Source organism: Aquarana catesbeiana, linkage group LG05 (genome assembly GCF_042186555.1).
Source record: "Aquarana catesbeiana isolate 2022-GZ linkage group LG05, ASM4218655v1, whole genome shotgun sequence".
In the NCBI taxonomy this organism is placed as follows: Eukaryota; Metazoa; Chordata; class Amphibia; order Anura; family Ranidae; genus Aquarana; species Aquarana catesbeiana.
The window spans coordinates 607,242,454-607,260,380 of NC_133328.1; the positions used below are offsets into that span (position 1 = coordinate 607,242,454).

The window sequence follows — 17,927 nt, forward strand, 5'->3', positions numbered from 1 at the left end:
GTCCTGTGGCCCATACAGTGTGAATGAGCTGCGTACAGACAGCCTATGTTTCTGTATGGGAACACAATGGCTGTACATACACTTGTATATCGGGTGACTGAATGAGGTGTCATTCCATTAAAACCACCAAATTGCCATAATCTGTTTTGCTGTTTGGAGATCCAAATTATCAATTTTTTTTCTTTTTTCTTTCTCTCTTGCATACAGATACCTATTTGGAAACAGCAATGTGGTAGGCAAGATGAACCTGTAATATGGGTGAGTATCATGCTGGGTTATCTCTTTTAATACTGATGTTGTACAAATTAGTCTATGTTTGAACTGCATTGCCTTCAGCCTTTGACTTTATCAAGATGGTGAGTGCTGAAAAGGACACAACAGGTGGCTGAGTTGAAGAATCCAATGAAGAGTGAAGCACTCCATATTCAGTTCACTTTACTGGGGAAGCATCATGATACAAAATCCATTCCATAAACTCTGCGTGTCACAGGGACCTTTTCCTAAAGCGGAGTTCCACTCATTTTTGTGTTTATTAAAAGTTAGCAGCTGCAAAAAGTGTAGCTGCCGACTAATAAACCGACACTCACCTGTCCCACGGTCCAGTGATGCGGCCGCCCAAAAGCCTTGCCTCTCCGCAGCACCGGCATTTTAAGTATGGGCACCCGGCTGTGACAGCGTGCAAGTTCACAGCTTGGTGCACACTGCGTATTCGCGAGTTACACAGCGTCTCCCCATTGGTCGGGCAGTCTTCTGGGACATGTGACGTGTCCCAGAAGATTGGAGGGAGGGGGAGAGGAGAACTTTCTCTGGAGCCACCTAGGTATGGGGGCAGGTACCTGTCAAAACTAGGTACCTGTCCCCCCACCCCCACAAATAAATGATATGCCAAATGGGGGAGGAGTACTTAAAGTGGAACTTCACCTTTTAAATGGAGCTCAGCTTGAAGGCTACGTTGCCTGACCAATATAACAGTAAATTTAGTTGCCTTCCAATGCTGCTTGCTGCAATGGCCAGATATAGGTTGGGGCAGTGGCTTCCTTTTTTGTATTATTGTTATATTGGTCAGGCAATGCACTGACACCTTTGCAGCCATTGTGGTAAGTGCTGGGTGCTCAGTGTGCTCCTGTACCTTTTTTAAGAAGGGATGGGCTCCCTTCAGTCCATCTGCCCTCGATCTATCCATCAGAATGCATGTGCTTCCATTGTGGAGTCAATCATAAGTTAGTGATAGAACTACAGATACCAGGGTGCCTTGGCGGGGCCTGTAGCTTACGCATGTATTTGCAAATATGTGCAGACTAAACCCCCTGCTTTTAACGCATACTGTTAGACAGGTCAATTTGGTTGTCCACGGGCGGGTCGGTAAATGAGCTTGGAGTTTTCGTGGATTTATCCTCTGCCTTTTTTCTAACCTAATGTAGCCTTCCAATGCTGCTTGCTGCAATGGCCAGTGGCTTTCCTTTTTGTGGTGTTGCAGAAATCAGCAAAAACTTGTTTCTTTTGCTTTTAAGGGACTTCTGTTATTTAAAATAAATACAGCTAAAGGAGCTGCTAGGATTGCTTTTATCGTTTTCTACCCATTTGACTATATTAAAAGGGTTGTAATCATGTTTTTTCACTTTAATGCATCTTATGCATTAAGGTGAAAAAACTTCTGTCAGTGACCGGCCTCCCCAGCCCCCCCGTTTTTACTTACCTGAGTTCCGTATATCCCTCGGTGAATACGCACTGTCCCTCTCTGCACGGGGTCCCGGCTCTTTATTGGATAGATTGATAGCAGCGCAGCCATTGGCTCCCGCTGCTGTTAATCAAATCCAATGGCGCCGGGGGGCCGAGTACGACATTCGTGTCGCTGGACTCGGGAGCGCGCCCGCAAGGTAACCCCCCACCCCCAGGAGAGTGCTTCTCCCAGGGGGTTATCTGATGCGAGGAGGAGCCGCGAGAGCCGTTGAGGGACCTCAGAAGAGGACGATCGGGGCCACTCTGTGCAAAACGGGCTGCACAGTGGAGGTAAGTATGATATGTTTGTTATTTTAAATTAAAAAAAAAAAAATGAAGGCTTACAATCTCTTTAAAGTTGAACTGTGGATTGGGGACAATTTTTCTCTTGAATTTGGTCCCCCTCGTCACCATAAGGGTTAACTGCTTGTTTTCTGTTGGGGTTGCTAAATATGGTGAATTGCTTACCTTATTTCTTGCTCCACAGATTTTAAATAGAAAGGGTTATAGTATTTTTTAACAAGTCAACCGCATTGTGTGGGGCTGTCCTTCTTCTTTTTTTTTTTTTTTTTTTTTATCAACAAATAATATTTATTGGTGTTCTTTAAATGGATTCCTCCTACTATTGGTTGGCTGTTTACTGTTGACTGTTAGATTGCAGTTTGCTTTTCTATGGCAGAAAATTATGCGATTGGTTTAATAAAGTTCTGTAAAATATGCAGTAGCCATTTAATATGTATATTTGCAAAAATGAATACAATCTGTGCTTGCAGGATTATCATGTAATCTTACTCCATGTCTGCAGTGGAGGACAGCGGCTGATCTATGATCTAGATAGTGTGCTGCCATTCCCGTGCCCCTGTGAGGTGTATGTTAAGGAAGCTCTCCGATCTGATCAGAATATCCGTAAGGACTTCAGAAGGTAAAACATCCACAGGGATCTTTTTGTCTCTATACACCCGCCTGACCGTTATTGTATAATCTGTTTCAATCTAAAGCTGGCTGCACATAGCTGGGTGCAGAACCAAATGATCCCATCCAAGGACAGACTATTGAAAGATTGGGATTGCTTTACTAAAGCTGGAGGGTGCAAAATCCTGGTGCAACTCTGCATAGAAAGCAATCAGCTTACAGGTTTCATCATCAAAGCTTAATTGAACAAGCTGAAGTTAGAAGCTGATTGGTTTCTGTGCAGAGCTGCACCAGACTTTGCACTCTCCAGGTTTAGTAAATCCACCTCTTTGTGTCTGTTCATGCCTAATTCATCAATGTGGGGGGAATAGATAAAACCTCCAACCTTACAGTTCATGTATAATTGGTGACATTCTTCACACTTGCGGGATGGTTAAAGATGATGAACAGAAGTCAGAATCCGTGTCCATGAAACAACCAGCTAAAGTTGTGGCAGGTTATTCTGGTGACGTGAAGCCAGCAGTATTGTGGTCCACATAACTGATGAAATTAAATTCCTGTGAATGGTTGAGCTGCGCTCAGCCCAACTTTTTTTTTTTTTTGCTCTGGGAACGAGAAGTCTCCATCCCACTGCCGGGACATAGTGCTGTATACTGCATGTAGCCGATGCTATATACAGTCTACACAGCATTCCCACCGGGTGTATCTGTTAATGCACCAGTTTGGCTCAAACACTTTTAAATTAGACCTAGTGTTCAGCTTTAAAGCACATACATTGGGTATTGGGTGCTTGGGGCTTAACACATGCCTGGAGACCTGAAAATGCACATGCTGAGGGGACAAGATGGTGATGGAGACAAAAAACTGGGGGGGGGGGTTAAAGTGGTTGTAAGCCCTTTATACCCAGTGAAGTGACTGGTCTCAAGTGACACACAGAGCAGAGATAAAACAAATACTCCTACATAAAGTTGTACCTGTTTATCTGCAGTCTTCTCTCCACTACATCCATTAAATGTGCTGAATTTACACAGGATTGCTCAATTCTGAAAAGCAAGGGGCAGAGAGCTGAAGTTACATCGGCAAGGAGAGCTCTGAGAGCTGATTGGAGGGAAGGGACACCGCCGCCCGCCCCCCTCCCCCTTCACACAGAGGTGAGGCTATCAATCAGCTGAAAACTTGTCAGAAGGAATGAAGCAGCAGACAGAAATGACAGAGTGCTCTGGATTGAGACAAGTACACAGTTTAGAGGGATATGTCTGAGGTTTACAATCTCTTTTAACCTCTTGCCGACCAGCCACCGTCATTATACTGCGGCTGGTCGGCACAATCCCACGAGCCGTCGTAGCTATACATCGGCTTGTGGGATCGGGATAGCAGGCGCGCCTGCTGCACTGCGGGGGTGCGGATGCTCGTGGCCGACGGACAAGATGACTGCCGGCCACGAGCGAACGCGGGCACGAGAGGCAGAACAGGGATGTGTGATGTCTGTGAGGAGAGACAGATCGTGAGTTCCTAATAGCTAGGAACCACGATCTGTCGTCCCCTCTAGTCAGTCCCCTCCCCTACAGTTAGAACACACAGTCAGGGAACACAGTTAACCCATTGATCGCCCCCTAGTGTTAACCCCTTCCCTGCCAGTGACATTTATATAGTAATCAGTGCATTTTTATAGCACTGATCGCTGTATAATTGTTCATCGTCCCAAAAATGTGTCAAAAGTGTCCGATCTGTCCGCCATAATGTCGCATTAACAATAAAAGTCGCAGATCGCCACCATTACTAGTAAAAAAAATAAATAATAAAAATGCCATAAATCTATCCCCTATTTTGTAGACACTATAACTTTTGCGCAAACCAATCAATATACGCTTATTGCGATTTTTTTTTTTTTTTTTTTTTTTTTTTTTATTACCAAAAATATGTAGAAGAAGACATGTGAGCCTAAACTGAGGATAGAATTAGCTTTTTTTTTTTTAAATAAATTGGGGATATTTATTATAGCAAAAAGTACAAAATATTGTTTTGGGGTGTTTTCTTTTGTTTTATAGCGCAAAAAAAAAAAACGATGAGATGATCAAATACCACGAAACGAAAGCTCTATTTGTGAGGAAAAAAAGGACGTCAATTTTGTTTGTTTGGGTGCAGCGTCGCACGACCTCGCAATTGTCAGTTAAAGCGACGCAGTGCCGAATCGCAAAAAATGCGGCGTGAAAGGCTGAGTTCACCTTTATGAACATGTTACACCTATATTTTAGGGTGTAACATGTTCAGCATGCACCCCGATCCTCTCCTCCTTGTGACGGCAGGCGGGGGATATTCTCCTGGCTCCCACTGTCACAATTTGAAACCAGTGTGGCCATGCGGGGCTCCGCCCAGACAGACTTCTCATTTAAAGCGTTCCTTTTTTTTTTTTCTTTTTTCCTTCATGCATTATGTGCATTAAGATTAAACCCCCCCCACCCCACTTTTATACATACCTGACCCTGATCCAAAGCTGTGCATGAGAGCATTGACTCTCCCAGCTCTGTCCTTCCTCACTGGGTAGATTGATAGTGAATTGTATGGTGTGTAATAGACGCAGACAAAGCGGCTCAGAAGTGAGCCCACATGAGTGCCTTCATAGACAACCGCTTGCTATGGTGGGCACTCAATGCAGGGGAGGAGCCAGAAGTGCCCAGCGGGGGACCTGAGAAAATGAACATAGGGGCTGCTCTGTGCAAAACCATTGCATAGAACAGGTAGGTATAACATGTTTTAATTTTATTCATTTTTTTTTTAAATGGAAGCTTTAATATTCGCAGTTTCCTGTGAATAAATAGACTACAAGTGCTGCCATTCATTGCAGCTAATGGTTTGTAGTTCTCAAGGACCTACAAGGCCATTGGTGAGCGCTCTCTTAGTTCATTGATCTTCCTGCTCTGGAGGAGCCTGACATTGCACCCATGATCTGCTGATTACGAGTGCAATGCTTTGCAGGCTCCTTGTGGAGAAAAAAAATAATAAATGCACGTTTTTTTTTTTTTTTTTGTGCATGTAAAAAAAAAAAAATGCATTTATTTTCAAAAGGAGAACTTATCCTTTTAAGAGAATAATGCTTATATGTTGGGGACAGGATACTGAGCGGTTAAAGGCTAAGTTCACCTTTTTAAAGTGGTTGTAAACCCATTTTTAAGTAATCCTTAAAAAAAAAAAAAAAAAAAACCTACAAGACAAAAGCATAATGAGCTAGTATGCTATGCATACTAGCTCATTATGAATTACTTACCTGAGATCGGAGCCCCCACAGCGGTCCTCGTTCACCGATCCGGTGGCCGACATCTCCCTGGGGTTGTTGTAGTAATTTTTAATTTTCTAATGTTATTAGTGTCACTGTTAAGCCAGAATTGGCGTCAAGTCTTTGGAAGTAGTTTTTGGAATTTTATCCAACCAGTAATATGGCGGTTTTGTCTCCCCTGTGGTTTGTGCTCTATCCTCAGGAGTGACATTTTTACCCCACCAACCAGATGGCTGCAATGCCATTTTGATTGGTCCTTTTTAAGGGGAGGTTTCCCTCCTCTTGTATTTAAAGACGGCTCAGTCAACCGGAAATGAGATCCTTGATGATGTCCTGTGGGAGGGTGAAACGCGTAGACATAATTTCCGGTTCCTATTGACGTCACTTCTGATTTCATGGAACGCACGCCATGAACGGCGTTTTTGCATTCACAGCACTATGTTTATGCCTGATTTTATCTTACTTTTGTACCTCTTTGGCTGAGAACCTTTACAAGGAATTTTTATCTGTTGCCAAACCTGCCATTCCTGGCCATCGCTATTAAGCCTGAATTGACCCCTAGACTGAAAAGCTGGGGGTCGTTTCGATCCGGTGAGTGGGGACACAGGAGGGGGTGTTGTACACCCGAAAATTTCTGAAGCATTTGCACTTTCTGCACTTTTGGATCAGAGCACTTCAGTCACTTTTTATGGACTTTTATATTTACTATTTTCACTTAAATTGTATTTGCTAGCACTGTATTGTATATATTTGCATTTGTAGTATAAAGTGGTTGTAAAGGGTTTACAACCACTTTAAGGAAAAATAATAAATAGACATATGTTTTTTCCGTGGGGGGGGGACGACTTCTTTAAAGACACATGATTTAATATTCGTTACTAAAGGGATGATGAATATGTTTCTGAAGCAGATCACATACAGGGAGGTCACTGAGGGGTAATGATTTGATGACGCTGGCGAAAGGCCAAGAAGAGAGGCTGGTATGCACAATGCCGAAACAAAACTCTGACTTTGCCATGCTACTTGATTGGAAAGTGAACCTGTGCTATGAAAATGAAACTCTGACTTTGGCAATATGATTCTTAAAAAGATACTGAACGCAAAATCTTCTTTTTTTGAGTGGCGAGGGATTAGAACCCCTGTCAGTTTTAATTGCTGGCTGTGCCTCCATCAGGGAGCTTCACCCTCTATTTGTCCTGTTTGTCATAACCAAAAGTAAAAGCAAATCTCAAAATTTGGGCTGTCCCCAGAACGGGAATTGAGGGGAAATCTTCCAATGGGGACACGAGTTATAACGACCCTGATGACACCTCTGGATGCCTTCACTTTGGAGGGATTTCCTTTCACGTCCTGTTCTGACTATGGGACAGGAAGTGAAGGGAAATCTCCCCATTGGGATGCAGGTGGCAAAAAAAAATTGATTCAGCTATTTTAAAGGGATTATTAGTTTAAAGGAAAACTATAAATAAATGTGGTGTTGATACTTGAAGGCACTATGTTATGCACACTAGAAAAGGAGAAAAAAACTATAGCCAAGCTGGACATATGGTGACTTGTGTTGTGTGTGTGTGTTTTTTTGTTTTTTTTTTTTAACTTTTGTGCATGGCTTTGACTTTTGTAATTACAGTAAAGAGCAGAGTTCTCTCTGTGGCCAGTAGATGTCGCTCTTGGAATGAGTTTTAGCACTAACTTTTTTCTTTTTATTAAACTAGCTCATTCGTTGAATCCCTTACAGAAAATGGGGGGGACCTGAAGATCCAGACAAAGGTATCTGTCAAAAAAAGATACACGCTCGCCCAAAATAGTAGTGCGGGAGGTCGAGTGAAGAGCAGCATCTTCACTTTTGAGTGATGAAGGTCTGCTTTTAACCATTTATTATTTTATTTATTTATTTTTTCTGTGTACTTTGTTGCATCTCTGCTGCTAATCTGCAGCTACTTTCTGTCTACATGGACCCCCGGCTACATGGCATTTCTCAGGGTGGTTGTATTTGATGGAGACCAGAGTGGACCGTGTCTGTGTAATGTGTGTTGAAACGCACATTTGTAGCCTTCATCAGAATAATGAGTGACTGTGTTGACATAAGAGAAGAGTTGCAAGACAATATGACTTCATAGCAGGATCACCAGTTTTTTTTAACCCTTTTTACTTCACTGCCAGACTTTTTTTTTTTTTCCTCCTAAAAATTTAATTATTTTAGGCCTGAATAATAGTTAAAACCTCCAAACTTTATATACAGTCAGGTCCATAAATTTTGGGACATCGACACAATTTCTAATCTTTTTGGCTCTATACACCACCACAATGGATTTGAAATGAACAAGATGTGCTTTAACTACAGACTCTCAGCTTTAATTTGAGGGTATTTACATCCAAATCAGGTGAATGGAGTAGGAATTATAACAATTTATATATGTGCCTCCCACTTTTTAAGGGACCAAAGGTAATGGGACAATTGGCTGTTTAGCTGTTCTATGGCCAGGTGTGTGTTATTCACTCATTAACCCATTTACAAGGAGCAGATAAAAGGTCCAGAGTTCATTTCAAGTGTGCTATTTGCATTTGGAATCTGTTAATGTCAACTCTCAATATGAGATCCAAAGAGCTATCACTATCAGTGAAGCAAGCCATCATTAGGCTGAAAAAACAAAACAAACCCATCAGAGAGATAGCAAAAACATTAGGTGTGGCCAAATCAACTGTTTGGAACATCCTTAAAAAAGAACGAACGCACCGCTGAGCTCAGCAACACCACGGAAGACCTGGAAGACCACGGAAAACAACTGTGGTGGATGACTGAAGAATTTTTTCTCTGGTGAAGAAAACACCCTTCACAACATGTCTATGGGCTGCTGTACACAGCACATGGCATACCCCGGTAGGTGTAATATGCTAGAATTTACATTGCACAGGCTCAGGGCATTATGTGTGAGAGCCCAATGTCTAGATCAGTGTTTCTCAACCTTTTTTTTATATCCAGGCACCCTTTAAAACTCTGCACAATCTTGGGGCACCCCATTCTAAAATGTAAAAAAAAAAAACTAAACTAATAGCTTTTACATAATGTAGCAACATCCACACATGTAGAACACCCAGCGTTAGAAATTATTTATTCTTCCAAAGAAAATGCACCGTGGTACCATGTACCACGGTGGTCTCCCCGCCCCCCCCTCCGGGGGACCGGAAAATGTACTGGCTAGTGTTCCAATGTTTCTCTTCTCCCTCGGTTTTCCTCCCTCATCCCCCCCCCCCCCCCAGGGCTGACAGAGAGGGGCAGTGGAGGCGCCCAATGTTCTCTTTATCAACCAATTTTGTCATTGATTGTTAGGATGCCAGGGGCTAGAAGGCTGTCATGGTGCACAATGAAAACATGTGGCTTTATGTAACCAAAAGGCAGACTTCATTCGCCCACTGGCTTGTTTATAATCTTGGAGGCTTTTTGCCAAGGCATCTTTGAAAAAACCTGAACGCCTGAGCACCCTGGTTGAAAAAGACTGGTCTAGAGATCTAAACAGTCCCACTATTTCCACCTGTTATGCAAATATAAACCACCCCCCCTTTATGATTCATTCCTCCTTATTAATCTGCTAATGACTTAAAAAAATAAAACATTCCCCCTTGTGGGCAATCCAGACTTCACCCCAGGTCTCAATTCCCAGTCCCTCGCCTGGTGGACAAATAAGGGATTGATACGCATAACCGATTTCTGCAATCATAGGGGGATTTTAACACAAAGATTCCTTCAAGAGAAGTATCTTCTCCCAAATTCAGAAATTTTTCATTATGTGCAAATAACGCATTTTTTTTTGCACACCCTACAACACACAGCCGATTTAACCTCATCCACCTCAATGGAGTACTTGTGTAGAACCTTTGACAAGCACACTGGCTTCTTTTCCAAAATCTATAGTATATTGACTTCTACCCCAGAAAAATTGTTTTATATGATGAAGTGGGAACAAGATATAGGCGAGACACTCACACTTGCCGAATGGTCCACAACGTCACCGTGTGCGTCAAAATCATACATAAACATCTCCATTAATCGAAGCAAACGACAAGGTTCTGCTTAGATGGTACATGGTACCAACGAGAATAGCCTTGTTTGTTCCAAGAGGGGCCTCTCCCTCTTGCCTTAGAGGGTGTGGAATGGAAGGAACGACGATCCATGTATGGTGGTCCTGTCCCAAGGTCAAACGTTTTTGGATCCGCCTTTTATAATTTTATCTTCTCACTAACACAGGTGAACCTAATTAAATCACCGCAACAAGCTCTCCTGGGACGCCCAGTAGAGGGGACCCCTAAACAGGCAGGGAAACTTGTAGCCTTTATTTTCACAGAAGCCAGAATAGCAATTGCCAGATCATGGAAGACACCCACGATCCCATTCAAACTGGTGAAAAACAAATTGACATGGATCGTGGTGAATGAACGCCTCTCGGCGATCTTACAGGACAAACGGACCGGGACTGTTCGTATTTACCATGTAGACTACAGTAATGTTGACTGGTTGTGTAATGCCCCGTACACACGGTCGGATTTTCCGATGGAAAATGTGTGATAGGACCTTGTTGTCGGAAATTCCGACCGTGTGTGGGCTCCATCACACATTTTCCATCGGATTTTCCGACACACAAAGTTTGAGAGCAGGCTATAAAATTTTCCGACAACAAAATCCGTTGTCGGAAATTCCGATCGTGTGTACAGAAATCCGACACACAAAGTGCCACGCATGCTCAGAATAAATAAAGAGATGAAAGCTATTGGCCACTGCCCCATTTATAGTCCCGATGTACGTGTTTTACGTCACCGCGTTTAGAACGATCGGATTTTCCGACAACTTTGTGTGACCGTGTGTATGCAAGACACGTTTGAGCCAACATCCTAGGATTTTGTTGTCGGAATGTCCGAACAAAGTCCGACCGTGTGTACGGGGCATTAGTGTTTTGTTCTTTTCGAAATTGTAATTATATGACGCTGGATGTGCAGGCCGGAAGAAAATGATTTACTTATCTGTTAAGATCACATTGTATAATTATTTATTATTATTATTATTATTATTTCAGGTACTTATATAGCGCCGTCAATTTACACAGCGCTTTACATATACATTGTACATTCACATCAGTCCCTACCCTCAAGGAGCTTACAATCTGAGGTCCCTAATAGGGCCAAATCAACTAATCGATTAATCGACAACTAATCGATTATGAAATTAATCGATTACTATTTTCATAATTGATTAATCAGCTAGTAACATAATGGGGTTAAAAAAGCTAAAATTAGACCTACATAGTACAAAAAGAACAAATAATCTCTACTGTAAATATTACTTTTACTGTTGCACAGTAAAAAAACGAAGGGCTAATTTTTTATTTATTTTTTTTTAACTCCATTATGTTACTAAATGTCTTAGGCCTGGTTCCCACCCATGTGTTTTTTGGTGCTTTTTGCAGAAATGCACTACAGTTCATTTAACGTTCATATCTATGCTTTTTTCAGCTGCTGTGTATTTGGAAAGGGTCAAGGACCTTTGTCAATGCAAAACTGTGCTTTTTTGGTTCAATATACTTCAATGGAGAAGCTGCAGAAAAGCATATAATATTACAGTTCTGTTTGAAAATCTGCAAAACAGTCTAGAATTTTTTTTTTTTGTTTACATAAAAAAATGTGATCTGAGTCTGTTGATATTTACCAGATTCAACCTCTAATAGTATATAGAGTATATCTCCTCTAATAGTATATAGAGTATATCTCTTCTGTCTGTTGTTTTCAGAGAGGATTAAAGATTTTACTCCCTAACCATATAGTTGGTTATTTATATTTACCCCTGCATATAAAGATATTTAGGAATAAATTTGCCTTTTTTAAACTTTACATGTTAACCAAATTATACACCACACTTCTTTTTAAGGTTATTAACCAATTAATCAAAACAATAATCGGCCAACGAATCGATTATGAAAATAATCGTTAGTTGCAGCCCTAGTCCCTAACTCACATTCATACATACTAGGGACAATTTAGACAGGATCCAATGAACCTACCAGCATGTCTTTGGAGTGTGGGAGGAAACCGGAGTACCCGGAGGAAACCCACGCAGGCACAGGGAGAACATGCAAACTCCAGGCAGGTTGTGTCGTGGTTGGGATTCGAACCAGCGACCCTTCTTACTGCTAGGCTAGAGTGCTACCCACTACACCACTGGCAATGGCAAAATGCCTTGCAATTTTCAATAAAAATCATTGAAAGAAAAAAAAAATAACACATTTTCATTACATAGCCTATTGTCATCATCACTGGGTCTCTTTGCTTCTCTATGAAATGCAGGCAGATCATGGCTGGTGGGTGGGGTGGGCAGGGTGCTGTACAGAGCGTCCTGAAAACATCACTGCATACTTCCTCAGTACACCAAGTGAACTACACAGCTTTGGGAAAAAAGGAAATTTTGATTTGTTGTGGAGTAAATATAAAAAAAAACGCCTTGATGGGTGGATGTCAGTCTGGAGGAGGGTCTGGTTCTAATCAAACTACATCTGCATGCAGACTGCGCTAGGTAATGCCCACATATTATTATACTGAATCTTGATGACTGAAAGAACTGAAATCCATTGAATGAAAGGGGCAGGCCAGGGACAGTCAGGCTGAGGAGGAAAAGACTAGATGATGCTGGACGTCCTCCAGCCAGAAAATGAGGCAGACTGTATCTGACCTGCTGCGGCTTCTAATGCACATTGTGAAGAAGCTCACAGTGTGCAGTGAAATCAGAGGAAGCCATTTCAGTCCAGGGGAGGCGGTACAACTGTGCAAGACGGAAGGTGAGGCCGGGGGTTCAGCCTCAAGCACAGAATGTAGATGAGGAACGTTAATCTACAGATTACATGCGGTAAGCATGAGATTAATGCTCATTGTAAGCTAAGCTCTCTACTGCAGGATCAGGCTTACTACTGGTTATGTCTTGTGCCGTAGAAGAGATCCGGGATTTCTCTGTGTGGTTCCTCATCATGTGATTACTACTATTGGCCAATCGGAGTGGGAGAAAGTGAGCTACCTTTTATCAAACCGTTTCTGCTGTCAGTTCTACTTTGTGAGATTTATTAGGCAGAATGTCTGTTGAATGTGGAGTGAAGGTTCCCAATAAAGTGTATCCGTGGTCAAAATATAAAATCATATCTTCATTTCCACATTGTATTTCAATTAGCAGTCTCCAATTACTCTGAAAGATCTTGTTTTGTAACTTCCTTGAATCCTGTGACACGTAGTCACTAGGCCCTGTGAGTAGTCACTGCTGTGTCACACATTTCACAGAGCCTGTGTTTCGTCAGAATCGGTTACGTGTCAGATTAGGTCACGGAAGTGACGTTCCGCGACGGCCATCTTGGTACACCCCCGCACTCGGCCGCAGTAAGCATGCAGTCAGAAGGCTGCAGCGGACATCTTTTTACACCCACCCAAGTCTTGCATTTCACACTTATTTATACCAGTAAACTGAGCTTATATAGTGAAAAAACAGTATTTAGAAATCCGTGACGCTGTTTTTGATGTTGAATTTTAAAAGCAGCGGCAAGCCTGCTGATCTCACAGGTTTGCTAATCTGACAGAACACCACTGCTTTTAAAATTCAACATCAAAAGAGTCTGACGGATTTCAAAATACTGTATTTTACTATATAATCTTAGTTTACTGGTAAAAAGTGTGAAATGCAAGACTTGGCTGGGTGTAAAAAGATGTCCGCTGCTGCCTTCTGACTGCATGCTTACTGCAGCCGAGTGTGGGGTGTAGCAAGTTGGCCGTCGTGGAACGTCGCTTCCGTTACTGAATCTGACGGAATACCTGCCTTCTGATCTGATCTACAGAGGTGCTGAGAGGAGGAGGCATCAGCACAGGAATCGCAGCTTTGCAGGCAGCAAGGTACCATGGGATCTGTAGTCCTTAGAAATGGAGGAAAAACAGCATAGCATGCAAAGCATCCAGGAAGTTGTGGAATGAGGCAGCCTGCAGACAGGCAGCACTCCTAACATAAAAGGAGATTTTTCAAGTAAGCTTATATTAGATTGTCAGAAATACTGTTGTGCTCATAAGTTTACATACCCTGGCAGAATTTATGATTTCTTGGCCGTTTTTCAGAGAATGTGAATAACACACAAACTTTTGGCTGAAGCCATTTATTATCAATCAACTGGGTTTACTTTTTTTTAAATCATAATGACAACAGAAACTACCCAAATGACCCTGATCAAAAGTTTACATACCCCAGTTCTTAATACTGTGTATTGCCCCCTTTAACATCAATGACAGCTTGAAGTCTTTTGTGGGATTTGTGGATGAGGCTCTTTATCTTCTCAGATGGTAAAGCTGCCCAGTCCTCTTGGCAAAAAGCCTCCAGTTCCTGTAAATTCTTGGGCTGTCTTGTTTAAAATCTCCCCAGAGTGGCTCAATAATATTGAGGTCAGGAGACTGAGATGGTCACTCCAGAACCTTCACTTTATTCTGCTGTAGTCAATGACAGGTCGACTTGGCCTTGTGTTTTGGATCATTGTCATGTTGGAATGTCCAAGTACGTCCCATGCGCAGCTTCCTGGCTGATAAATGCAAATGTTCCTCCAGTATTTTTTGATATTTTACTGCAATCATCTTGCCATCAATTTTGACCAAATTTCCTGTGCCTTTGTAGCTCACACATCCCCAAAACATCAGCGATCCACCTCCATACCTTTCATAATAGGCCTTGTTGACTCCTCTCCAAATGTAGTGTTTATGGTTGTGGCCAAAAAGCACAATTTTGGTCTCATCACCCCAAATGATTTTGTGCCAGAAGTTTGAGGCTTGTCTCTGTGCTGTTTGGTGTATTGTAAGCTGGATACTTTGTGGAATTTGCGTAGTAATAGTTTTTTTCTGGCGACTCGACCATGCAGCCCATCTTTCTTCAAGTGCCTCCTTATTGTGCATCTTGAAACAGCCACACCTCATGTTTTCAGAGAGTCCTGTATTTCACCTGAAGTTATTTGTGGATTTTTCTTTGTATCCCGACCAATTTTCCTGGCAGTTGTGGCTGAAATCTTAGTTGGTCTACCTGACCGTGGTTTGGTTTCAACAGAACCCCTCATTTTCCACTTCTTGATTAGAGTTTGAACACTGCTGATTGGCATTCTCAATTCCTTGGCTATCTTTGTATATCCCTTTCCTGTTTTATACAGTCCAACTACCTTTTCCCGCAGATCCTTTGACAATTCTTTTGCTTCCCCCATGACTCAGAATCCAGAAACGTCAGTGCAGCACTAGATGAAAGATGCAAGGGTCTGTCAGGAGTCCAGAAACTCATTGACCTTTTATACACACACACTAATTACCAGCAAACCGGTCACAGGTGAGGATTGTTACCTTTTTAATAGCCATTCAAACCCCTTTTGTGTCAACTTGTGTGCATGTTATCAGGCCAAAATCACCAGGGTATGTAAACTTTTGATCAGGGTCATTTGGGAGGTTTCTGTTGTGATTATGATTTAAAAAAGTAAACACAGTTGATTGATAATAAATGGCTTCAGCCAAACACTAACCATGAGTGTGAGAAATGATTTTGTGTTATCATTCATATTCTCTGAAAAATGGCCAAGAAATCATAAATTCTGCCAGGGAATTTGAATTCCGTGTGACTTTTACAGAGTAAGGTCGGAAACTTTGTTATTATGACACTTGTGTTTTAACAAACTCTTTTTTAATTTTTTTTTCTAGGAAGCTCAGGTTAATACGTGCAGATGAGTTTCTCCAGGCGTTTGCCTCTGACCGCTCCCATATGAAAGATGCAGATAATAAGTGGAAGAAACCTCCACCTCCTTACCCTTGTATCCATACTGCAGGTCAGTTTTCATCTACAAGTCTGGTATATGACTGATTAGACATGATCACAGAATCATTTTATCTCCTTACTTCGGGAACTAACTAATCTGTCACCTGTAATCTGTCACCCAGGACCTGACACTTTAATTGCTTCCCGCCCATGTCATTTTAAAATAACAGACGGGAACCCTATTGTTCTGGGAGGACACACGCTGTCACCCGCTGTATCCATTGAACGTGCCATCTGACAGATCAGTGTACTGGCCCACTGCCGGTACCATGTGACCGCTGTGCCCTTATCATGCCATTCGTTGTATACAATTGTGTTGCTAGCTGTGATTGGTCACAGCGATCGCATGGTACAGACAGGGCCAATCACAGCCCATTTGTACCATGTGATTAGCTGTGGCCAATCACAGCTAATCGCAACAATAGACAATAGTCTACATACTGTCAATCTGTAAAAATATTTGCTTATAGCAGTGAAATTCACTGCTATAAGCAAACCTAATATGTAACAAAAAAATCCCGATCATAGTAACAATGTTGCTATGGTAACATGGTATTGCTCTGGTCACAGTATGTAAAAAAAAAAAAAAGAAAAAATATTAAAAAGAAATTGAAATTTTTATTTTTTTTTACATACTGTCACAAGTCAGTGTCCCTGGTCACTGCCACACCAGTTATATGATGACACTGTACTGCACTGGTGACAGTATGTAAAAAAAAAAAAATGTGAAAAACATTTTTTTTTTTCTTCATTTTCCAAACATTTGTGACAAAAATTACAACTTCAGAAAACGCGCTATGCCTCTTACTAAATACCTCAGAGTGTCTACTTTCCAGAAAGGTGAACATGACTAATGCTGCTGCTGCTGCGTCCATTGACACAGACAGCAGGACTTGACCCAGCTCCCGTATCACGTGGTTTGATTGACAGCAGTGGGAGCCAATGGCTCTTGCTGCTATCAGTCTATCCAATGAGGACCCAAGATAGTGGCTGGAGCTGCTGTGCTCGTCCCCGTCGCTGGAACGATCAGATTCAGGTAAATAAAAAAAGGTGGCTCTGGGGGGGGGGGGGGGGGGTGCTGCACTACAAAAGGTTTTTCACCTTTAATACATAGAATGGTAAACCCTTTTTAACTCTTAAAATGCAAGTGAACGAATACCCCATAGCTGTCAGTGCCCTTACAGTTGAAATCTTTGCACTTCTTCCTGTAGGGCTTCCTAGATGGGTCAGATTTGTCACGTGACTGTTTTGACCAATCAGAACCATTGGGCTCCTTCCTTGAAGCCCTACAGAAAAAAGGGGATCCATAGTGGGGCTTTTAAATCCACTGACAGCTCATCGCCCATTGGAGGCAAGTACAGCTGGGACCAGGTGGTCGGGATGTTTATTTGCACGCACCGGCACAAAATACTAACCGGGAATGCAGATTTTCTTAATTTTTTTTTTTTTTTTTTTTTTTTTTACTGAGGAATATTCAGCGCTTGTTTATGTGCTTGTGAGCACATTCACATTGTAAATAACGGGCTACAAAAAAGCTGTACTGAGCCAGCCACTCGATTACTTTTACCCCCCACCAACCGCTGCCCATCTGGTAAGGGTTGCATTCACTGGGAAGAGTGGCAGGAAATTCCCGCCCCTCTTCTGTGATGTCAGAAACTGGAAGCAATGAGCATTTTGTCACTTCCAGTTCTGGTTCTTTGTTTACTGGCCTGTTACCGGCCAGTGAAGCAGCTGATCTGTGTCTGATTGGCTGCTTTGGAGGCCAGAGGAGAGGAAAACATACATTTTAAAGAGTTTTTTTTTTTTTTTTTTCTTTTTGATTATTTTTTTTATTTGAAAATGTAAAGCGCCCCTGCTCCTCAATTTTTACGCACAAACTCGAACGCACACGTTGGTCCTGCACACATATGTAAACGACGATCACACCACACATAAATTATAGCCGCAAACATCGGAGGCAGAGAAATAATTCTAATGCCCAGCCTCCTGTGAAAACTCTAAACTGGTGACCTGTAAAGGCTTTTAAAGCTTCACCTATGGAGATTTTCTGGTACTGTAACTTGGTGCCATTCCACGGGCATACGCAATTTTAAAGTGTAAAATGTTTGGTATCTAGTTGCTCGGGCCAACATCATCTTTTATATTCTATCAAACAAGTTGGGTAATCTATTGAGT

General features: G+C 42.0%; 1 protein-coding gene across 2 annotated transcripts in view; it reads left to right on the forward strand.

Moving 5' to 3' along the window:
- Positions 1 to 17,927, forward strand: part of NTAQ1 (N-terminal glutamine amidase 1) — a 33,655-nt gene that overhangs the window by 4,436 nt on the left and 11,292 nt on the right. For both annotated transcript variants that reach the window (XM_073632216.1, XM_073632215.1), the window contains exons 3-5: positions 208 to 258; positions 2,493 to 2,641; positions 15,638 to 15,762. In XM_073632216.1, the coding sequence (XP_073488317.1) occupies positions 208 to 258; positions 2,493 to 2,641; positions 15,638 to 15,762 (325 nt within the window). The remainder of the gene's footprint in view (positions 1 to 207; positions 259 to 2,492; positions 2,642 to 15,637; positions 15,763 to 17,927) is intronic.